This window comes from Maylandia zebra, linkage group LG23 (assembly GCF_041146795.1).
Source record: "Maylandia zebra isolate NMK-2024a linkage group LG23, Mzebra_GT3a, whole genome shotgun sequence".
NCBI lineage: Eukaryota > Metazoa > Chordata > Actinopteri > Cichliformes > Cichlidae > Maylandia > Maylandia zebra.
The window spans coordinates 10,823,108-10,847,688 of NC_135188.1; the positions used below are offsets into that span (position 1 = coordinate 10,823,108).

At 43.4% G+C, this 24,581-nt stretch overlaps 1 protein-coding gene across 10 annotated transcripts in view; it reads right to left on the reverse strand.

Annotated features, from left to right (window-relative positions):
• nfia (nuclear factor I/A) overlaps positions 1 to 24,581 on the reverse strand; it is a 154,630-nt gene that overhangs the window by 17,763 nt on the left and 112,286 nt on the right. For 3 of the 10 annotated variants that reach the window (XM_004557001.3, XM_004557004.3, XM_076880610.1), the window contains exons 5-10: positions 16,133 to 16,250; positions 11,866 to 11,993; positions 9,835 to 9,885; positions 7,000 to 7,167; positions 3,932 to 4,110; positions 135 to 300 (exon numbers count right to left, since the gene is read on the reverse strand). In XM_004557001.3, coding sequence (XP_004557058.1) covers positions 135 to 300; positions 3,932 to 4,110; positions 7,000 to 7,167; positions 9,835 to 9,885; positions 11,866 to 11,993; positions 16,133 to 16,250 — 810 coding nt within the window. The remainder of the gene's footprint in view (positions 1 to 134; positions 301 to 3,931; positions 4,111 to 6,999; positions 7,168 to 9,834; positions 9,886 to 11,865; positions 11,994 to 16,132; positions 16,251 to 24,581) is intronic. The other 7 variants (XM_004557005.3, XM_004557007.5, XM_004557006.3 and 4 more) reach the window with 5 other exon arrangements.

Consider the following 24,581-nt stretch of genomic DNA (forward strand, 5'->3'; position numbering starts at 1 on the left):
TTAATAACTGAACCCTGATGCGTCGTTCCTTTTGTGTGGGGGCGTGACAGCCAGCAGGAAAATCGAGTTTAAACACGCAGAAGTGATGCGTGATGGTACTTAAATCTGCCGTGTGTGTGTGCGCGCACACTCACTGGGTGAGGTGGGTGAGTTTCCTCCTCCCTCAGTGGAGGAGGTGGAGGGCGGCTTGGCGTCAACAGGCAGTGGGACGGGACGGGCCATCGGAGGAGGCGGTGGGGGAGGCAGCATGGGCGTCGGCAGGAAAGGGTTGTGGACCTTTCCCTGGGAGCTACCATTAGGCTGAAGAGGTGGGGGGGACACAGTTAGAATATGTGTACGATATTCTGTAAAGAAACATCAACAGGTCGGTCACAGCTCGTCCTCTCAGTGTGTGTGTGTGTGTGTGTGTGAGAAAGAGAGAGAGAGACAGAGTGTCTGAGAGTGTGTGAGAGTGAGACTGTGTGACAGTGTGCGTGTGTGTGTGAGAGTGTGTGTGTGTTTGAAGGGAGTTTTGAGATTCAAAATGTGGTTTTAATGTCAGCGTTACAGTTAGGTTATGGTTTAGGGTAAGGGTTACCACTGTAACCCCCCTGCAAATTACGCCCCTGGGCTGAACATGCAGCAAAAACTGCTGTGACAGACCTGCCTGGAAGTGAAGAACCATCTCTCACAAAGCATGAAATATTTGTCTTGTCAGTGCAGTAAAGACGTGCGTCTTTGTTTCCATCAGTCAGAAGGACATGTTGGTTTAATTTTGTTCTCATCCATAAAATGATGATCCAAAACACCTGTACACAGAATTCCTCCTGCTTTTAGCCCAAGGACGTGCAGGTGCTTCAGTGTTAAATCAATGCTGCAGGTACGTCGCAAACACAAACCCTTCTGAAACCTTCCTGGAAACGCTGCGTTAACGCAGCCCAAACCACTGTGATTGGTCTGTTCAGTACCGACGAGTCCTCCTGAGCATTTCCAGCTACTTTTTCACTGCAATTATTGAATTTATCAGAACAATAATCTACACCTTAATACGAAGACTGACAGACAGCAGGGTGATAAGAGTGGATGTGAAGAAACATACAAAGAAGTGGGAAAAAAAAGAAAGGGACAAATATGTTTGCCTTCAAAGAAAACTGACCATAACAAAGAGCAAGGACCGAGGAGGGATTCAAATCAGTAAGACACCGGGACACCTACTCAGCTCTACTCCTCAGGCGTGGAGCCATCTGATTGGCTGCTCTCCTCTGACTTTACTCTTTATTTACTGTGATTCGACTCTCTGATCAGTTTGACTGACTCCCTGAGGGACCGTAATGATATTCCCGCCTATGACGGGAACAACACAACATCGGGTAGTAAGACCTCTAAGCAGCATTTAGGAAAATCAGTTGTAATGGCTTGTGTATCCATCAGGGGGAGCAGGGTGGAGGCGTATTCATTTACAAGCTTGTTACACGAGACCTTTTCAATTTGTTCATAGATCCTAGAATTAGAAGAGAATCATAGCGTTGACCTTCAGTACTGATGAGTCCTGAGCATTTAAAGCTGCTTTTTCACTGCAATTATTGAATTTATTAGAATCCTGATGATGGATACATAAATAAACACTTTAATAACACAGTTTGTTAAATATATTAACAGTAGTTTTACTAATAATGTCTGGATTTAAAGTGCAGTAAACTGCAGCTGTGAACCGCTTCTATTTTTTAACTCTCCTTCAGCGCTCTGCACATCTGTGATAAATCACTGCAGGAATTTTAGCGCCAACGTTTACAGACAGGTGAGCGAGAACGCAGACTGTGATTTGAACTCACGAACAGGAATCATTTTCTTTGTATATTCCCGGACTTTTCACTTTTCTCATTTTAGTGCTTGTTGTTCAACTGTCGTGCTCCGAGCCTCCTACAGACAAGCAGCAACCCCCCATCTCTGCGATGTTTGAACGCCACCGCCGTGTCCTTTAATAAATTTCATCACATAGGTTGCATTTAGATTTTTACAAATGTTGAAATCCTGTTTTTAAAGTTTGCATACATAAAAATTATACCAGAGTGTAAATTAACAACATGCAGAAGTAATTTCTACTTGGTGCAATGACGTGACGGAACATGCATGTTTAGTTTAGTCAGGCCGCTCATTTAGAGAAACAGATTTCAGTGCAGCGCCGCGTACATGAAAACTCTGACATCAGAATATTACTCGTTTTATCTTGGAGTAACTGTGAAAGTGCGTCTCTCCTTTTTGAAACAAAGATTTTCAACAGAAACTGAAGATCAAACAGGAAAACCTTACATTTATTAAAATTTACACAGTAGTCTGCACTCCATTTCTTTGGCAGTCTTCTGATGTCCTGTTTTATGGAAGGCACCATGAGGTTGCTTTGTTTGTTTGCTTATGTCGCACATTTCCAAAGACATCATCCCAGCCCCTGGACAACTCAGCTGATAAGAGTTACACACCCAGGCACATCCATCAAGGTAACACTATTCTGATAAACTTTCATAAACATCCCCATCTCAGGTACGAGGATGTCCAAAGGACAATTCTGGAACCATCATACAGCCTGGAGGGCAGGTGAAAGTCCGGCCTCTCTTATACAAACTATAGAGGAATTACATTTCGCTCAAGACTTTTGCACAACATGAGAGTTTAAAGAAATCTAAAGAATGAATGAGAATATTAAGCTGCAACTTAACAGAAACGATGAAGGATGCGCTTATAATTCAAACAGAGGTCTGAAAAGGCAACAGCCCAGCAAGCAACAGAATAAATGATAAATGAAGATGTACCAGTCTCAGAAATCACCTCCACATCTGGTTTGGGATCTATGAGGAAGCTTATTTCTTTTTTAAAATTTTTTATTTATTTATTAGATTAGATTGAAATGGATAAATGAAGAACTTTACTGGAAACAGTTTTAGTGATCTGCAGTATAAAACGTCTGGATGGCCAAATAGACTGTGAAGTTTTATCCTTTATTTTACATTTTTAAAAATTAAAGTTTTTATATTTTAATGGGTAAAGAGTTTTACAGCGACAGCTATCAAAGAATGTCAAATTCAATTCAGTTTTATTTACAACAGTGGCCTCAGCGAGCTTTAGAGTATAAAGCAAAGACCCGACAATAAAAGTGAGAAAACCATCTGTAGCTAACGATCCAGGTCAAGGGTTTTTGGAAGAAAGCCCCATCTCTTGGTGACACTCTGCAATTAAGTGAAAGGGGCGTGTCTATAGTGGAAACACTCCTCCCAGCGGCTATATCTGTGTGCGTGTGAGGTTGTGAGTTTTTTTTTTTTGTCCCAAACATCGCATTTTAGAATTTGAGAAATTTGACATGATGGGTTTTAATTTTTTGAAATGCAAAGCTGACAAAGTGTTCAAACAGGACACGGGCTGCTTTCTTTTCCTGGTTTTTATCCAGGTTAAAAAACAAAACAAAATATGCTTTCAGTTTCCAACAAATTTCAGTGTGACTATCGCGCAATTTTAATCGGTTCTTAGTAACGATTAGAAAAAGATCAGCTGTTTCATCCAGTCGACACCAGGCAGAGAACGAGTGCTCGGGGGTTAAGGTTAAGTTAGAGGCGGCTCGGCCTTCCAATCGGGATCGCCCTGCAGTCGGGCCAACATGTAGGAAAAACGGAAAGCAGATGCTCTGTGTTTGTGTTTGTGTGTCTGAGCCTGTGTGTGTGTGTGTCTGCCTGTGTGTGTGTGTGTGTGTGTGGAAGGTGTATTGATTCAGTGTCTAGACTTAGATATATCAACTATCTCACTGCAGTACAAAGGCCACACACACAGGCACACACACACACACTGCAGCACTTTTGCAAACAGATCCCACCTTTGCAGAGGCTGGAAAACCCAGCTCAGATGTGTTTGTGTGTGTGTACATGTGTGTGTGCGTGCATGTGTCTGTGTCTCTGTGCGTGCTTACGTTGAGGAAGCCCACCTGTCCGGCCTGCTGGGCGGAGTCAGGACAGACCAGCTGGACGAACTCCTTGAGCGTCTCCTGCGGGTGATACCTGATGGCTGGGTGGGAGAAGTAGGAGCCAGGCTGCTGCAGGATGGGGGAGGAGGAGAAGTGGAGGCTGGAAGGGGGAGCGTGGGGGCTCGCTGAGGGGGGAGAGAGAGAGGAAGAGATTAAATGATTAAAGGGAAGGAGAGTTGGGGGAGGAAGGTAGAGACATAATCATTGTGGGAAGCAAGGAGTTTATTAAGTTTATTAAGGGGGCGTGGCTTAACATGCAGATACATGACGATGGACACACAGAGCAGATGAACCAATGACAACAGGACACCCCAGCTGTCAATCACTACAGGTGTATGGAGGTGAGGCTACATCATTTACGTGGCTCCTCCTCTTCCTTCTCTCCTTCAGTCTAATTAAGGCTCTAATTGGTCTAATACTCTCTGATTGCTCGTTAGCGGATGAGGCCTCGTTAAGGCCTGTGATGTATGGAGGTCTGAGGAGAGTGCAGAGAAGATGCTGAGGGGGGAGCGAGGGAGATAGAGAGACATTAGAAATGACAGAGAGAGAGCGAGGGAGCGTAGGAAGGAGAGTTAAAGCTGCTGCACTAATTCACTTAAAGTCTGCTGTGATTTATCACTCTGACAATACACACTGACCGCCCGTGTGTGTGAGTATGTGTGTGTGTGTATGTGCTCTGTAGCAGTGTATTTACAGTAATCATTGGATGGATGGCTTTCTCTGCCCTCTCTCTTTCTCTTGTAACCACAGACACACACACACACGGGGACAGAGTGTGTGTACATTAATAGAAATGATCTCACTCAGTGTGCAGGCATGCTCAGCCACCTGTGTGTGTGTTTGATTTAGTTTGGTCCCACATCCTGTTTCTGGGATTTTTTCCGATGCATTGTGCCAACTTCATTTATTTGATGGCCTCAGTGATCGACAGAGTAAACCAGTGGATCTCACACCCACAAACCAACTTCCAAAGATAAAAACACGCACGTTTCTCCTCAGATCCCCTCATTGGCTCCCTGTTAAATCCAGAATTTAAAATCCTGCTCCTGCTGAATAATCCGGACACATCTTATCTTAATGACCTTACAGTACCATATCACCCCATTAAAGCACTTCGCTCTCAGACTGCAGGCTTACTTGTTGTTCCTAGAGTATTTTCAAGTAGAATGGGATGCAGAGCCTTCAGTTTTCAGGACCCTACTCTGTGGAACCAGCTTCCAATTTGGATTCGGGAGACAGACACTATCTCTGCTTTTCAGATTAGTCTTCACACTTTCCTTTTTGCTAAAGCATAGATCAGGTGGCCAATCCAATCACAGCGTAAAATCAGCCCCCTTCCCACATCTCAGCGTCTATCTCAGCTGTAGGATGAAAGTGTGTGATTTCCCTGTCATCAGCTGAATCTGTGAACTTCTCTGATATCGATCTTCTTGTCTTTCTTCGGGCGAGACGGCAAAGCGGAGGATTTGCCTTCAGCGGCGCTGCAGCAGCGGTGTGTGTGGTATGTCGAACACAGAAGAAAGAGCTGGGATTAGTTCCACTTTGCAAATTGCCTCGCTTCACTACCTCAGACACCCCTCTCCTCCTCCTCCTCTCTCCCCTGCCAACTATTCCTTGAAGAAGATATTCTCCATCAGGAGGTGGATTGATAAACGATAAGAAGAAGGCAAAGAATTAAAACAGCAGAGTTCCTTCATTTTCACCACATGTGGAAGAATTTTAAAGGAGGTGAGGATGGAGAAAATACAGAAATACTCCATACTCCATCACTGGAGGTGCAGAGAGGGGGTGTGGAGGAAAGACCTTGATAAGAAAGGCCAAAAGTGATCTTCAGACCATCCATCCATTTTCTTCTGCTTATCCGGGGCCGGGTCGCGGGGGCAGCAGCCCAAGCAGAGAAGCCCAGACCTCCCTCTCCCCAGCCACCTCCTCCAGCTTGTCCGGGGGAACACCAAGGCGTTCCCAAGCCAGCCGAGAGATATAATCTCCACCGTGTCCTGGGTCTGCCCCGGGGCCTCCTCCTGGTGGGACCTGCCCGGAAAACCTCGCCAAGGAGGCATCCTTGTCAGATGCCTGAACCACCTCAACTCAAAATCTCTCAGAGTTTGCTTCAACTCGTTCCTGCAGAGCTTTCACAATAAAAGACGTGACAGTGTTCGGTGTTGAGGCCTTTTAATTGGTAACAGATGAAATAATAAGAAGCTCGAAAAAGTGAAACATTTAACTTTCAGCAGCGAAATTGCAGGATTTCCTGCTGCCTACTAATCTTCGTCACAGCTCTGACGGCTGTTGCAGCTTTTAAGATGGAATGTTTTCTAACATGTAATGTGACGACTTTATCGGCTCTCCTGCACAAACTTCACTGAGACCTGAACTACAAGCAAATCACACTAAATGTGAGGATTTCATTTCCTCATGTTGGACAAAGCATCACATGACGCATCGTTAAGGTGCGCCTGTGCTGCTCAGTAAATCAGATTATTTTATAACCCCTCTGCTTCCTGTTGTACTACACAGAAAGTTTGTCATCTTAAAAATCATTTTTTAGCTGATCTGTGAGTTTTCAGCTGCTCGCCAGATTAGATGGTAAAGTGATGAATGAGGATTATCTGCAGATTATTATTATGGAAAACACTTCTCAAGACTCAACAGCCGCACAGACACACACACACACACACACACACACATAAGGAGGAAGTGTGTTTCTGTGGTAGATTATTTCAGCCAATCAGAAGACGAGAAAGGAGCAGGAGACGGGTTAGTGGTGGGTGGGTGGGACGTAAGAACAGGTGTGAGGTGGGAAGGATGCTCTCATAACACACACACACACACACACACACACACACACACACACACACACACACACAGTGCCCTGCCTACAGCCTATAGGTGTGTGTCTACAGGTGCCTCCTCCTGACAAAATCCACAGAGACTGACGGGGGTGGGGGTGGGGTGAAGGAGGTGAGTGTGTGTGGTGGGAGGCGGGTGAGGGAGGTTTCTGGGGATGACCTCACCTCGAGGCCCGGTAATGACGGGCCGGTGATGGTGTGTGAAAGCCGTTCGGGGGGAAGAGGAGGAAGAAGAAGAGGAGGAGGTGGAGGAAGCGCCGCTCGGTGAAGGCGCAGTGCCGCAGAAACCGGACTTCTCTGACCTCTTTAGAGCGCTGGCGGGTGACGGCATCCCTGCCAAGAACCATGATGATCATGATGAGGAGGAGCGGGTCATGGCAGATTTGATTCTTTAAACACTTTTTATGCACCTCCAATGTGGGGAGGAGTTGGGAGGTGGTGGTTTGGAGTGGGGCTTAGAGATCAGGGGCGGGGCTTGGAGATTGAGTCACAGGCTGCAGGTGTCAGAGAGTTTAGTGTGTCTGAACCTTTTTAAGTTTTTAGATACCAGCAAAAAAGGACAACATGAGTAAAAATGATGACAAATAAAATGAAACACTAAAATATAAAAAAGAACAAAAGCCTGAAATTTTATAAAAATAATAATATCGACATGAAAAGTGTGCAACAAAATATATAAATAAAAACACACAAAACCAAATAAAAATGTGAATGTGAGTGATGATCTAAAGCCCATCATTTATTTTTATTTCTTTGTGTGTCAGATGGGCCAGCCGGCAGCATTTTTATTCAAACATAAAAAGTCAGTTTTCTGAGAGACGTGAAACTCAGACATGCTGTTTCTCTTTCCTGTCAGCTCAGCAGTGTGAAACGCTATCAGCTGGGATAAAAACAAACATAACCTGGCTGCCGTTAATATCGAGACACACTTACATGTGATGATTTTTATTTGAAATATTTAATAAGCTTCAGCAGACGGGAACATCTTGACTGCTCACATTTTAATTTTTACCATAGCTACCAGATAGATGCAGTTCAGGCTGAATTAGTTCATCACAGGAACAACAGTGATCATCTTCAATACAGCTTTTTAAAATATTTTATTTTTGGCCTTTATTACACAGTGGAGTGAAGAGTGACACGAGGGGCGGGAGACATGTGGCAAAGGGCCGCATGTCAGATTTGAACCCGGGCTGGCTGCTTTCTACATGCAATACTTTTATTGTAATGGAGTACTTTTACTCTGAAGTACTTTTACTGCAAATAAGGCTCTGCATGGCTGATTATCAGCACAAACACACGATTGTTCCACAGCTCGGAGACGAGCTGTGAACAGAGGGAACAACACAGATTGTGGTCTACCTGGAAGGGGTGGGGCTTGTAGTGACGGGCAGAGGTGCAGTAGGAGGAGGAAGAGGCAGAGGGGGTTGTTTGTTTGTGAGTGTGATGAAGGACCGAAGAGGTTTTGTCAGGTGGAACTGAGGCTGTTCAATATCTTCTTCCTCATCCTGTTTCCACATCCATCCATCCATCCATCCATCCATCCATCCAATCTATCAGTCATCCATGATTGATCCATCCATCGTCCATCCCTCCATCATTCATTATCCATCCACCCATCAATCATTCATCATCATCCATCCATGACGCATCCACCATTATTAATCATCCATCATTCATTCAAGATCCATCCATCCATCCATCCATCCGTGATCCATTATTCATCCATCCATCCATCATCAACCCATCCATCATTCGTCATCCATCCATGATTTATCCATCTATGATGCATCATCATTCATCCATGATGCATCCATCATTCATCCATCCATCATCCATCCTTCATCATCCATCCATGCATCCTCCATCCATCTATCCTTCATCATCCATCCATCCATGATCCATCAATCCATCACTGATTATGATTCATTCATTCATCATCCATTTAGCCATTATTTAATGTGTCCCAGTTAATAATTTAACCAAACATGTTATTTCAAATAAAAATCTGTAAAACATTACAAAATGAAAATGGAACAACACAATAAAATAAACATAAAAACCCACAACCATTTAATTAAATGTGGAGACCTTTAACGGGTCTCCACAGCAGATCGTCTGCCTCCATCATTCCCAGCATCCTCCTCTCTCACACCAATATGTCCTCCATCACTACATCCATGAACATCCTCTGAGGTCTTCCTCTTCTCTTTCTGCTTGGCAACTCCATCTTCATCCACCTTTGTCCAATACAACACAATCCAGAAACTGTTTGGTCTCTAGATAATATTGCCCTTCATAATAATTAGGGGTGTGGCCTCTTTGATTGACAGGTGGATGGTGACACAGGTGGCTGTAGCCGCTAGCTGTCTGCTCGGCTTCACCCGAACTCGACCTCTGGACTGTCATAATGACGTCAACTGACCAATAACTTGGCTGCTGTGAGGTTCCTGTACTAGCAGAGCGTCCAAAAAGGCGGAGCTCCAGGACTGCTGAGTGAAATTCAAGGGTTTTGATGTTACTAATTAGCAGTAAGTTAGAGCTCCACCCTCTCATCCAGCAGCCATTAGGCTGCCTCACACTGAAAACCAGTTTGAGTTACCTTCCATCTTTAATATACAATCTGTGGTTAGTTTTGGTCATTTATCAGATTCAAACGTCTCCTGATACACAAACTAACAACACCTTTACTCGTTACCATGTCACATATTCACATTCAACACACACACACACACACACACTCGCACACAGACACAAACTGTCCTGCTGTCCATCCAGCTGGTTTTCTCGTCCACAAACTAAACAAAATCGACGTGCCACAGTGACATCATCAGCATGCTGCCAGGTGAGTGGAGTTAGGGTTGGGTGGAGTGCGGTGGGGAGGTGAAGGAGGTTGAGGGGGGCACGAGACGGAAACTCAGACAAAAAGGAGGAGAAGGAGGAGGAGGCGGTTTCACAGACATGTAGACAGGAAGTGAGGAGGCGTGTTGACGTCTTTACCTTGTCGGGAGATGAAAGAGCTAGCTAGAGAGCCACGCAGCTTATATCCAGCTTTCCAACGCAAGACGGAGGAAAGGAAGAAAAGAAACGGAAAGGAAAAGTAGCATGAATACACTGGCCGAGAGAGGAAGAGGAGACAGGAAGAGGAAGGAACTCATAAATATAATCAGTGTATGCGTGTGTGTTTAAGAACATGGTTACCAAAATAAAACTACAAAATCTCTGAGTCTGCAAAAATGAAAGTAAAAAATAAAATAAACCAAAAATGCACTGGAACAATGTGAATGCAATGAACTGAATATAATAAATAATAACTGAGAATTAAAGCAATTTTCTATTTTTTCTAACGCAAATAAAAATAAAATATTTTTAGTTTCCTTTGAGACAGCTAACCTGTGATTTATAATTCAGTATGAACCAGAGTGGACGTGCTTCTGTTGTAGCTGTAAACCTGCTTTAAAAATAGATTTGATTGTACTGAAATCATAGAAATACTCAACAGAAACCTAAACATCTCTGTAAAATGAATTTATATTAGGAAAGCAGTTTATTCTGCACATATCTTCCTGGACATTTTTGTTCCTTCAAAAGACTGAGAGCAGAGAGAGTGACAGGAAACAGCACAGAGAGAAGAACGACATGCAGCAGATGGTCGCTCGGCTGGGAATCGAACCGGGTACTCGCGGGGGTCTGCTCGAATTTCCAAAATATTATTAAAAAATGTTTTTTAAAGAAATTAAAAAAAAAAGAAACATAGAGAACAGAAAGAAAATTTAAATACCTTCATAATAGCAATTATAAAAATATAATATTCTTATTCTAATATTATTAATAAACATTATATTTGATTGATATTCACATCTTTTAAATGCAAGAATAAAATTTCTATCTAAATATTTTAATAAGTTCAATAACAATTACAGTATAGTTTTAACGAACATTAAAAATAAATAAATGATCATGTAAAATTGAATTAAGAATAAAAACTAAAACATGTAACTGAATAAGTTTCCAACCCATTTAACAAAATGGCAAACAAACACCTGGCAAACAAAATATAAAATCATTCTAACCCATAAAAGCCACGCAAAGAATATCTATAAATATATTTGAAAAACGCAACATTCACTGAAATAAAATATCATAAAAATACTGAATAAAAATGTCAAAATGAACGTAAAGACTTTTTGTATTAAAATATATTTTATTTGACTGATATTTGTATATTTGTCAAATGCCAGATTATTATTTATATTATATCAAAACATTTGAAATTTAAATGTATAATTTGACTTCTCTATCTAGAAAAACCCACCAAAGAAATATTTAAAAATATGACGTAAAAATACAAAAATTAAAGGTAACTAAGGGTAACTAAACAAACTGCCTGACTGTTGAAAAAGTAATTAAAAGTGAAGAATGAATCGACTAATTTATAATAATTATAAGACAAATTAAAAAACATGGATTTCTTCTGAGATGACAGTTTAATGACATATTAATGCGAATTAAATTTTTCCCCCCTTTCTCGGCTTCGTGAGGCTCACTGAACAGATTTGTGTCTCTGAACTGTTCAGATTCACACTGAGCTACACGGAGGCATGCTGGAGGCTGCTTCCTGTTTATGTGACTGTTTTGGATCTGATTCTGCAAGTGTGCAGGATCAAACCTGTGACGTCCTCTTTATGAGACAGGCAGTCGAGAGATCACACTCTCTGACAAAACATTAAAAAAATCACTCTTACACACACACACACACACACACACACACACACACACACACACACACACACACACACACACACACACACACACACCCTGCTGGAAGCACCAACTGCACACTGCACCATGGTAGCATCGCTCCGCTGGGCTGCGTTGGAGCGGCAGGTTAGCTCTGGGATGTGTGATGACGAGAGTCTGCATGGTGGAGGTGGGGGGAGTGTTAGGGCCGGGGTCAGATGGGGTATTAAGATGGCGGGGCTGTTATTAGAGGAGGCGGCTGGGGTTTCGTTTCGGGGTGTGGTTACATACCTGGCTCCACGTCGTGCCAGCTGCTGGCCTGGCTGCCGCTGCCTGGAGACCGACCCTGGCTTGGGTAGTAGGACTCCTCCCCCGGGCTGTCCACGTCCTCCTCCATGCACTTTATCCTCTTGGCAGAGCTGCAGAGAGACAGAGCAGCATTGGTGACTCCTCCCATTATTAACCCCGCTGTTCTCCAGCTCAGAGCTCAAACGGAGAACAGGTGGAGTCCTAAACACCCACACAGACCCCTCTGATTCCTGCTATCAGCTGTTTGAAGTCCCACCCAAACCTGAGACCAGCACATCAGGCTCCCTCCCACACATCCAACTGTTCAATCTCACCTACCTGCCCCTCCCTTATTTCTTTTTTCCCCACATATTGGTCACACTCACATGTTTCAGATCATCAAATAAAGAGAACCTGAGTAAATGCAGAGTGCAGGTTTTAAATGATGATTTCATTCATTAAGGGAACAAAGCTGTTAGTTTGATGCAGATGTAATGGGACTGAAACCTTCCACAAAGTTCAGCTTCTGTCTTGTCAGTCTACAGAAGATTTCCCAGAAGTCTCGGAGATCATCCAGATGTTTGTTTGCAGTTTGCTTTTGTGATCTTCTTGGCTAGCAGTGGTGTTTTCCTTGAACTTTTCCATGGAGGCCATTTTTGCTTTCACTGGAGTCCAGTGCTCATTTGTTGACATCACTGATTGGCTGACTCCATGTGAACTTTGACAATGTGGCGTTTTATGGTAAAAAGAAAAGAGCAGCGAGGAGGGTTGACATGAGATCAAACCGTACACGTCCCGTGGACTAAATGACTCTCAGGCATCAACTTACAGCAGCATCTGATGGATGCTCACACTGGATAAACCAGAGCATCCCTGACAGGAAGAAAAGGAAGGACAAAGTCTGAATTCATACCTTTCTGTAAGACATAAATTTACATGTCCTCCTTTACCCTCCAAACCCAGCTGTAGTCTTTGTGTACTTGTGCAGTTATTTATGCATTTCACACATTTTCTGTTTGCTTTACTTTAAGGTTTAAGCCTGAGAAATGAGAGCAACGACTCACAGACAGCAGGTTTACACCTCACTGGCCAGATCTGTTTGTTTAACAGGAAGTTAAAACATTAACAGTGTGTGTGTGTGTGTGTGTGTGTGTGTGTGTGTGTGTGTGTGTGTGTGTGTGTGTGTGTGTTCTGCCTGTACACTGAGATGTGTTTGTATGAATGGAGGGTCTTTGACATTAGTAAAGACTTAAATATTTCCATATGGATCTGCTTCACTGCCTCACAGCGATCTCTGTGTGTGTGTGTGTGGTAATGTGTGTGTGTGGGAGGTCTCTGGAGATGCGTTTGGAGTCAGAGAAGAGAGAGGGGGAGAGGGTGTAGAAGACAGAGGACACACACACACACACTCAGCTAACTGTGTGTGCGTGCGTGCGTGCGTGTGCGCTGCAGGGCAGGTATTTCAGCAGACAGACGACTTTTGCGACCGCATCGATTTAAGAGAAGAGGTCAGGGCAAACCCTGCAAGCATATGTGTGTGAGAGAGTGTGTGTGTGTGTGTGTGTGTGAGTGAGAGAGAGAGTGTGTTTGTATAATCATTTGAGTTTAAACCATCACTGTGAGGATATCAGTGAGTTGTGAGTACCTTCTAAGGCAGGGGTGTCAAACTCAATTGCACAGGGGGCCAAAACTCAAGGCACACTTTAGGTCGCAGGCCAAACAAGATAAACATTTATTGAACACACTAAAACAATGTTTTTTAAACAAATATGAATAAAAACAGACAGGAATGTTATTCCAGATTAAATAAACTTAAAAAAATAAACTTTAACTTTAAATATTTTGCTCTTCATAAAAATATATCCTGTCAAAATTATGCAAGTTAGAAATATGAACATGCTGCCAAAACCCCAGAAAAAAATAAATGAAAGCAAACACAAGGTTGGAGCCGCATGTAGACGGAGCATTGCTTCAGGAGTGGAACTAATAAACTGTGCGGGCCATTCAGTGTCGTACTTTCCCTTGAGTGTATCATTACACTGCAGCTCCATCTGAATCTGCACAGGTGCAGTTCAGCAAAGTGCGCTGATTTGGTTCAACATTACTTGGCAACAGGGAAAGTGAGGCAAGTTGCACTGGTGCATTTGTGACAGCTTCACTTGAAATGCCTTCACCGCATCATACATGTCATGTCCATGAATTGACAGGTTTCCTTGCTGAGCTCAAAAACTCTTATTGAGAACTTTTCCCCAACTCAGCCAAAGGACCTCTGTATGATGGCATGTCGGCAAACTCTGAATCTATTTCCCACATAAAAGACTGAAATTGACGGTAATTTAAACCTTTAGCTTGGATAAAATTTACGGTTTGTGTTACGGTGATCATTACATGCTCCATTTTACCACACAGCCTTTCCTGGTGTGTGATGCAGTGATATGCTGTTAACCCACCAGTGCAGTTCTCCTCCTGCATCTTTACTCGCATCCTGCTGACTAGTCCGCTTTTTTCACCGCACAACACCGGCGCTCCATCTGTTGTAAGTCCAACAAGTTTGTTACACTTTGACATACGTTTTAAAAAATGTCTTTTCCTGTCATTGTCCCGTGCATCGATTTAATGTTCAATATTTCCTCTCCACGGATGAAGATGGCCAGCTGTGCAATGTCCATCATGTCTATACTTTCATCCACAGCAAGAGAGTATGCGATAAAGTTTCTGCTTTTTTCACACAACTGTGTTCTTAAATCAGTGGCCATCTCACAAACCCCATCAGCAATCGTATTTCTCCTCAGGCTCACATTTGCCAAAATCTGCATTTTGTCTGGACACAAGACGTCGCACACCTTCATCATGCAGCTCTTTACAGTGGTACCGGGCTGATTTGGCTATCTCCACTGCTACAATAAAACTTGCTTTCACAACAGCTTCACTTTGTGATTTTGCTCTGGTGAAAACAAGTCTGCTGAAATGTCAGATTCTTCTTTAGCTCTTCTACTTTCTGTAGTTTCTTCTCTGCATTTAGGTTTTTCAGCTTATCCTGATGTTTTGTCTCGTAGTGCCGTCTTAAATTAAATTCCTTAATTACAGCCACATTAGCAACACTATTAAGACACACGGGTTTACTAGCAATGTCTGTAAACATATAGTCAGTCACCCACTGGCGCTGAAAGGCTCTGCTTTCAGAGTCAACTTTTCTCTCCACCATTGTGAGCGGCTAGCTTCGCAATAACAAAAGTTTGACTTGATTGACGCGGGAATGTTCCCAAATAGCCTAGCGTTCGGCAAGGAGGCTGCAGCGCTGCATTATGGGATCTGTTGTTTGTATATTATTAGCACCTCCTATCGCCAGGCCATGCATAACAATAATAATATATCTATATAAAATGATCTCGCGGGCCAGATATAAATGTACGCCGGGCCGGATGTGGCCCGCGGGCCTTGACTTTGACACATGTGTTCTAAGGGCTGTTTTAGGGGGTCAGATCAGAACCAATCAGCTGTGTGTGTGTGTGTGTGTGTGTGTGCTCTAACATACATTAAGCCACATTAGGAACAAACAGTTAGTGTTCATGCACAGACCAAAGCTGCCGTAGCCTCTACACTCTACACACCCTGCAGGTGAGTTAGTGAAATACTGACAGCTGTCCTATCGTGTCTGTGATACAGCATCCATCCAGTGCACTGCACGAGGGTGTGACCGTCGTCATCCTTGCATCTGTCCATTGCAGTCATTTCATTTCACAAATCCAACCAACTCTTTGTTTGTGTGTCCTCTGAGCACTGTACGGCTGGAACATAAACCATCTGGATTTGAATGTTTGGAAGTAAAAAACGAAATGAAGCCATCTCGAGTTCTGGTTTGGGAACATCGGCCAATGATGAAGCGACTTCTCCAGCATTGCTGAAAGGTCAGTCCACGGGCCACTAGGTGGCGCTTACACTCAGCACTGACGCCTCACCATTCTGTCCGCTGACAGCTCAACAAAGGTTATTTAAACAGGGCGCAGGTGCTGCGAGTCACTGCACAGACTCTGCGTCCCATTTATTTTATTACAGGTGCTCCATGAAATATTATAGAATCAGTTTTCTACTTCTTCTATTTTACAAAAGCACTTATTGGATCATTGTTTAGAGTTTTCTATGACGCGCATGTTTCCCTCTTTGAGAAACACTTTGACCTTAGTCAATCGATTGATTGACTGCAGTCATTAAAACTGATAAATTGTCACATGAACAACAGGAGGAGGGTGCTGAGTGTGCTGGTGTGTACCTGGAGGAGGAGGTACTGGGCAGTGGTCTCCTCATGGCTCCTGGGCTCATGCTGTAGTAGGAGGAGCTGTCGAGGTCGGCCAGCGAGAAGTTTGGCCCGGTGCCGGCTGCGATGGGCGCTGATGGACGGACAGACAGAGAGTGTCAGTACGGATACGGTGACATTTTTATATAACCAGTGAACACACACACACACACACACACACACACACACACACACACCTGGAGGCTGAACAAGGTGCATTAAACATGTTGATAAAAATCAGGAGGACAAGCTGTGAAAGCTCCTCACTGACACTTTCAGGTTTCCTTAAAGGAGACAAGAAACTTCCAGCAGTGAAGGAGACTTCATGGGAGTACGGACACTCCAATGAAAGCCTGCTGCGGCAGCAGTTACTGTCTCATAAAGCTGCTGCACACGAGAAAAGAAGGCTAAAGCTTCTAATCATCCAAAGTGCACATTTAAAAAGTAAAGGTTGACTCTTATTAAATGTGTTTCCTCCTGCCTGAAGAGATGCTGCAACACAACGCGTCACTGGACATCTGACCGCCCGTCACGCCACAAGCATAACATAAGTTTTATCACATTCTTCCAGTGACGGGGTTAGGCTATATCCTGGACCTCCTCTCCCCTGGAAACTAGACCAACAGAAACCTCTGTGCTAAATCTGCACTTCTAAAACAAAAACTGTAAAGTGACGGAGAGATGGTGCCGATGGAGGTGAAGGACAAGAGAGGGACAGACCTTGAAAATAAGTTTCACTTATCGTCCTGCTAGATGTCTCGTGTGAATATTCCTGCGTTTCAAAAACACAACTGATTGAACAGCCTGATTAACTCCACGTTAAAGCACCAATAACCTGGGAGAATATTTTAAGGAGAAATTCTGAGTGACTGTGTGTTTGCATCAGTCACTGGGATTTTCTGGCCGAGCAGAACCAGCAGATTAGCTTCGACATATGATCCTCCTGCAGCTTCCAGGGAACGTTTTCTGAGCTCACCCTGAAGCGCATGATGCAGGGATTGTGTGCGGACAGGTGTTGTTGTTTAGCTCCTCGTTAAACACTCCAGTAAGTGCACAGGTGTATGCATTTAAAATTGCCCCACCTGTGTGTGCAGTAGTGGGACTCTGTTCAGCTCAGAGCTGTTAACTGTGGCGGGCGGATGAATTGGCTCAGGAGGTGATAAAATTACTGCCCTCCTTAAAAAAAGACAAAAATGAGTCGCTTTTATAAATGAGACTCTGAAGCCACTGCTCCCAACAAACAGCCTGACGAGCAGCCGAGCACCGCTTGTCTCTGTTTACATATTCAATATTAGCTCACAACAGGAGTTTATGTCATCATTGTATATGAGAGCAGTTAGCACGCAACATTAGCATCTACCAACAACAACAAGCTGTGGCCCTCTTCCTCTCTGATGTGTTCATGTTCTGCTGCCCCCCCCCCCCATCCTATTCTCGGGGGACAGAAGCTCTTCCACAAAGCCCTGCGAGGCTCTCCGTGTTAAAGCAGGGAGGGAGGGAGCGAGGGAGCGATCCGGCTCTTTGTTGTCAAATGCTTCAATTTGAAAATCCTGCTGAACAAAGGCAGCAATCAGCTTCAAAACCGGACATCCATCTACCCCCTCGCCTCCAGCCCCCCCCCACACCCTCATCCCTACTCTTCATCGTTTTATTGACAGATAGCATGATGGTGTGATGGGATGAAAGGAGAAGGAGGAGGGAGGGGGAGGACTGACAGGATCTGGTGGGGAGTTTTCTGCTGAGCTCAGCACCGTGATCTCGCTCCACCTATCTATCACTCTCTCTCTCTCTGCCCTGTAGAGATAGGGCTGACCTGAGACACGCACACATGCACACACACACACACACACACCCACACATATACACACACAGAGAGTTGGTCATTCGTGTGTGGACGTTTTAAACTCCTTTCCCACGGGAGCAGGAAGTAAAAACAAAGATAATTTAAAAACTGAAAAATAAAGAACGTACAAGTTTCCTGTGACTGCCACGGCTCGTAACGAACAGTCGACCTGTTCTGTGTTTTTACGTCTGAGGACAAGTAAACTTACCCTGTAATTTAATAATTGCAGTCCACTTTTTTATGACTCCAGTTTTGGACGGAAACTTCTTGTTCACTTCTCCTCTGAGGTTTTACAAACTCATAAAGAGTGTGAAGCTTTCAGTGAAGCCAGTCTTGAGTTGAAAAAGGCAAAGCTACCGTGTGGAGAGTGACTTAACTGTGAAGGAACTACTCATCCCATAATGCACTGCAAATCCCAAACTCCCCTATAGACTCGATTATTTTCGTTATCGCAGTCTTGCTGAAAACCTTGAGAACATGTTATATCGTACGCCACTTTGTTCACTTGCTTTCTGAAGCTTCGCGCTCACTAAGCTAACTCATGCTTAGACATTTTAAACATCTCCATGGTAACATGGAGATCGCCAACAATCATTGATGTTAAAACAGCCATCATAAGCAAGTCCTAGACTCCTTTACTAGTTGCATAAACTGTTAAAAATAATGGATAAGCCCTTGTGATAGTAGTAAATCTAACTGGTCTCTCAGATGGCCGCCCCTCACTGAGCCTGGCTCCGCCAGGTTTTTTCCTGTTAAAAGGGAGTTTTTCCTTCCAGCTGTCTCCCAAGCTTGCTTATAGGGGGTTGTCTGTTGTTGGGGTTTCTCTGTATCATTGTAGGATATTTACCCTACGATATGAAGTGCCGTGAGGCGACTGTTGTTGGTGCAATATAAATAAAGCTGAACTGAACTGAAACTGTCCAAAGTGGTAAAAATAAAGATAATCAGTAGACACAAAGTATGGTGTACCGTCTAATATTAAGAATAAAAATAGAACTTTAATAATTCCTCTGGGAAATTCAGTGAAAAGCTGATTTTTTCTAGAATAAAAAGAGATAAGGATATAAAAGCAGCCAATCATGGATAATCTGCTGCATGTGCTCACTGAGGCTGTGGGTGAACCTCTGAGATGTTAATGGTTAATCATAAATGAGATGACAGCTGAAACATGGTGTTGATGGGCTCTGTCTGAGAGGCACTGCTGCACTGACGTGTGCAGCCTGTGGAGGGCGCTGGCAGCACTCTGCAGCTGCTCCTGGTTGATTTGTATCCTTGCTGATTAGATTTCTGGCAGTAATGAAGCTGCTCTGTGTTTACTTCTTGCATTTGAATGCCGGGGGCCGGTGCTCTGCTGTCTGGACGTCTGCCAGCCGGAGCTTCGGCTCAACTTCGCTGTATTAATGATGCTTTCAGGTCACTCGCCATACAGTGGTTACTACTGTAACCCCCCTTTAAAGCACATCTTCATCGTGTTTCTGTGAGAACTCGCAAAGGCACCTCTTTGATCGCTTACAGCTGTTCCCTTTGTTTTATTGTTCCAATTCACACTTTCATTATTATGATTATTATTGTGATTATTATTAAAATTGTCAAACATCTTTGTGTCATGTGTGCCACGGTGCCCATCTGCTGCTGGCACACCACCAGGTGTGTGTGGCAGAGGGCAGGGGAGGGAGGAGGAGGAGTCTGAAGCATGCAGGCCTCCAGGTTTATTCATCTTTCATCCTGTGTGTGTGTGTGTGTGTGTGTGTGTGTGTGTGTGTGTGTGTGTGTGTGTGTGTGTGTGTGTGAGAGAGAGCGCGATAGTGAGACAGACGAAGGTACGAGAAGGTGCCAAGTGGGTCATCTGCCTTCTTATCTATTTGAGTGTTTGTGTGTTTGCACTGTGTGTGTGTGAAGCCATCATATCAGCTGTAATCCCCAACATCCTTACGTCTAATATCAACTCTCCTGACACACTGGCAGGAAGTTTGTGTGTGTGTGTGTTTTCATGAAATCTGTTTCAGTGCCAAGGTGCACTGCTGGCACTCCACTCATGCATCTGTGTGTGTGAGTGTGTGTGAGAGAGCTGGTTACAAGTGTCTAAAAACATCAAAGAGACTCAGAGTGAGCTGCAGCTCCTTTTACAGCCTGTGCTACACCCACGTGCCAGTTTGCTAGGCACAATTAATAACTGGAACACCCATTGTTTAATCGATTCACTTAAAAAGATCCCCTGACTATGAAAATGTAGAGATCGTATTATTTTAACACAAATATCAGCATTTTAAATCTAATATGTAAAGAAACCAGGTTTGAGAAGTCCCTTCACCTGCAGTAATTTAACAGATTGCCATACACAATCATGCTTGAATTACCTTTCAAATCTTAAACTTTCAGTGTGTAACATTTTTCACCACTAGATGTCAGTAGATTACAGATTGCAGTCAACCGAGTTCCGTTTTCTTACACTGCCCAATTCAAGTGCATAATTCTAGATATGTTAGCTTCTGTAGGACAAACATGCTAACATGTCAGCTAACAGAGATCAAAAACATTTTGAGTTTACCCCATAACAGCCGCACCTAGACGGATCTCCCCGAGAATTTTCTGTGGAACGCTGTTAGTCCACTGTTTACCTCAGCTGTCAATGCAGGGTGAGAAGTGTCCTCATTTATTTAGCTACCCTTAGCCTTAAGTTAGCTGTAGTTAGCCTTAGTTAGGTACTGTTAGCTTGTGTTAGCCTTAAGCCCCTTTTCTATTAGTACCTACTCGGATCGACTTGGCACGGTTCACAACAGTTATCAGGGTTTTCCATTAGGTTATAGTACCTGTTACCAAGTACTTTTTTAGTACCTGCTCGCCCAGGGTTCTTAGTCAGTACTAAAATGTAACATCGTCAGACTGCATGCCACCGATTAGCTGGACAGTAGCGTCACTCGATGAGTCATGAGAGCGTCATGTTGACAAGAATAAAACCACCCTTTTTTGAAACTCGCCAATGAAGGAAACGGTTACAAAAAACAACGCCGTGTTCCCCGAGTATGACAAAAAGCCACAGACCGAGCAGCAGATATATTCTTGCCTTGACATTAGGGCTGCACGATTTTGCATAAAATGAGAATCACGATTTTTTGGCTTAGAATTGAGATCACGATTCTCTCACGATTTTCTTTTCCAATATTTATTTAAATATTTATTATTAAAATATTTATTGCACTTATTAACTGCACATCAACTTCGTAACAGTTGAGACTGAACATAAAAACAATAAACAAACATAAAAACAACAAATGTCTCACATTTTGTGGTTGCCGCAAAATGTTGTACTGCTTGAAATTCCGTCTCCACCGTTGCTCGACACTGCGTGTATAGAGCAGGTAGTGCAACAATAGAAAAATAGTTGCGGGACGGCACTGTGTAGCGTTTGTCTAGGGTGTTGATCATTTTCCTAAATCTCTCATTTTGCACAGTGTTGATGGGAGCCATATCTTTGGTCAGGTGATAAGTGATAGCCTCCGTAATTTCTTTGTGCCTGCGGGAGTTCGACGTGTATAGGGAAGCGCTGTATAAGGTTCCCGTTATTGATGTTTGGGTGGTTGACCGGGACGGATTTTCTCCTGTCACTTTTTCATCATCTCTGACGTGCTCTCCGTTGTTTTTTCCCTGCCAATTTTAGCATCCAGTATCACGTGGTATAAGGCTCTGCCCTTGTCATTTGTTGAGCAGGAAGAGTGAGCGCTTGTCTTCATGCAAATTACGTCCCGGATCAAAATGCGGTACAATCGTCGCCGGCTATTTATTTATTTTTTGGATGGAATCGTTGTCATTTGGAAATGAGATCGCACATAAGTATGAATTGAGATCGTGATTTTCTAACGATTAATCGTGCAGCCCTACTTGACGTCCACCTTTTTTGTAGCAATCATGTCGTATATTAATTACATTGCGGGATGCTTGGATGCGTTGCTATGACGACAACCACGAACGTTAGGTAGTACCAGATTGTAATGGAAAACCAGTCGACCCGAGTGGCGATCCGTGGTGAGTATATCCGAGTAGGTATTAATGGAAAAGGGGCTTTAGTTAACTGTTAATAGCCTCGGTAAGCTGCCGTTGGCCTCTGTTAGCTACTGTTATGGTCATAATGAAATGGTCTTTGAAGTGGATCTAACATTGTTGGACTCTTAGTGATTAAACTCTCATACAATATAAGAATGTAATCAAACTGTTTGTCAGAGGGAAAGTGTGATTTTTAGGAAACTTGAGGCTAACATTAGCTGGTATGTGTATATGAGTACAGTAATATTTTTTTTCCTATTAAATAACCCTTAAAAAACTATTAACTAGACCTAGCAATTTTATGCTGATCCCAATTTTATGCTCATCCCTCAGCAACCAGCAGCTCTTATTTCCTGAGGAGCACTGCTTTGGTTAAATTTTGACCGGTAGGAATTCTGGTGACAGATGGACGCCTCGCTGTTGTCAGTTCAACAAGCACAACAAACACAAGTTACTGTCCACAAACTTATGGCCCTCATAAACGCAGCTGTAATGTCTCGCTCAGGTGAGGTTTGTACAGAGCGGCAGAAACAGACTGCGAGGGAGAGGACGGAGGGAGGAAGAAAGAGAGGAGGAATATGAGCAAAGAAAAAAAAGAAAGAGGAGGATCAGAGGAAGAACGACAGGAAGAGAGAGCGAGAGTTTAATGACACATCGCAGCGAGAGAGAGGAAGGAGAAGTCAGGAATACACTGAAGTGACCAATTACATGTGACCGCGGCCGCTACACTAACCTGCCCGCTCGCTCGCCCGGCCGGCCTCTCTCTCTTTGTGTGCTGCTTTAATAGGATATTGATCGACAGAGAGAGATTCGATTGGCCTGCCAGTGAATTGTGTAATGGCTGCACAACGCCAAGGTCACCCGCTGTGTGTGTGCGTGCGCGCTCTGTTCAATACCCCACCAGCCCCCCCTCCACCACAACCACATCTCATCTTCTGGTGAGCTATAGGCTTCAGTCACCCCTGCAGACCCCCGCGTGTGTGTGTGTTTGTGTGTGTGTGTTCACTCCATTTAAAGAAGAACCACACCAGAAATGATTCTTCATATAATCACAAAGAGTGCTGTGGGGTGATGGTGATGTAGGTGAAGCTTCAAGTAAGGTTCTGTCTATTGCCATGTTCGGAGTTCTTTCCTTGTTTTTAATCTTTGGACTGTTTCTTGGACTTTGCCTTTTTCCTGTGCCTCATTCTCACTGTTTTTCCACACTGCCTGTCACATTACATGTTAAAATTTTCTTCAGGCTCCTGGTTTCCTGGTCTCAGGTTCTCCTGAGACTTCCCCTTCAGCACGCAGGAACCAGAAGAAGTTTGTTATCTTTTCTTTGGCATCAAACGGAGACTCCCAGTGCTACTTCTGCACCATGTCCTACCACCGGGAACACTTTCATTGAAATACATACTAAAAAACAAAAAAACAAAAAAAACAAAAACAAAAAAAACAATAACATGTAATATTTTGCATCTACTGTTATCTACTGTTAGCTAGTTTATTGTGATGGTGTTGTTTTTATTATTTTGCTCTTTGTTGTTCGTTTTCTCTTCTGGTTTTTTTTTTTTTTTTTTTATCTCCATACGGGTGATTCAGGTGTTTTGTTTGTTCTTCTTTTTTTTCTTCCCCCCTTTCTCACCATCTCTTCTCCCCTCTATTTTTCTTTCTCTCCCTCTCTTTCTTTCATTCTTTCTCTCTGTCCTATCCCCCAGTCATGTCTGTCCCGTCTTTAAAAAACGAAAATAAAATAAATACATAATTATAATAAAGGTCAATCAAATGGACCAATATGGCAAGGCCATGATGATCCACCCGGTAAAGTAAATCAACTTGGCATCTTTCTTGGCCTTAAGACAACAATTCTGATGGCTAAAGAGCCAAACGGGACAGGCAAAAGAAAAAGAAAAAAAGAAAAGAAATACATACTCCTGATAACACACACACTGAAGTGATCAGGTGACCTTTGGCAGCAAATCGTAATTTCTGCTTCCTGTAATCTTCCACCTCATCCAAACATGCTGGAGTCTGAATTTGATCCTGCATGATGCAGATGTTCGCCTGTTGTCACTCCCCCACAGCTGCTTATTTGAATGAAGAAATGCATGAATTCTTTTTATGCTCTTAAAGGGGAACGCTTAGGAGAACGAGGGCCGCAGCAAGAATCTGCCGACGTCAGCTGAGTTTTACACTGAAGTAAAGGTGTCCTTCCAGGTTTGCTTCAGCATCATACATATATTCTTTGGCCACCGTACGGTGGCCCCGAGAGCTCAAAACATCACAAATATATAACTACAGGAAATTATGACAACAGCTTCATCAAGAAGAACATAAAAAGCTGTAGAGTTCGGACTCATGAGGTGAACGTTAACATAAATCAGCAGAAACTTCTACACGAATTCGCTTCGACTGCGGAGGAACCTGAGGATGGAGCGCTTCCTTCAGGTTCCACTGTAATCTGAGACATTTACAGGTTTCATCAGGCTGGATAAATTTTTCTACAGAAATCACTCACACAAATGTGTAACTTTTGGCTGTATGAATAAAATGTACTGA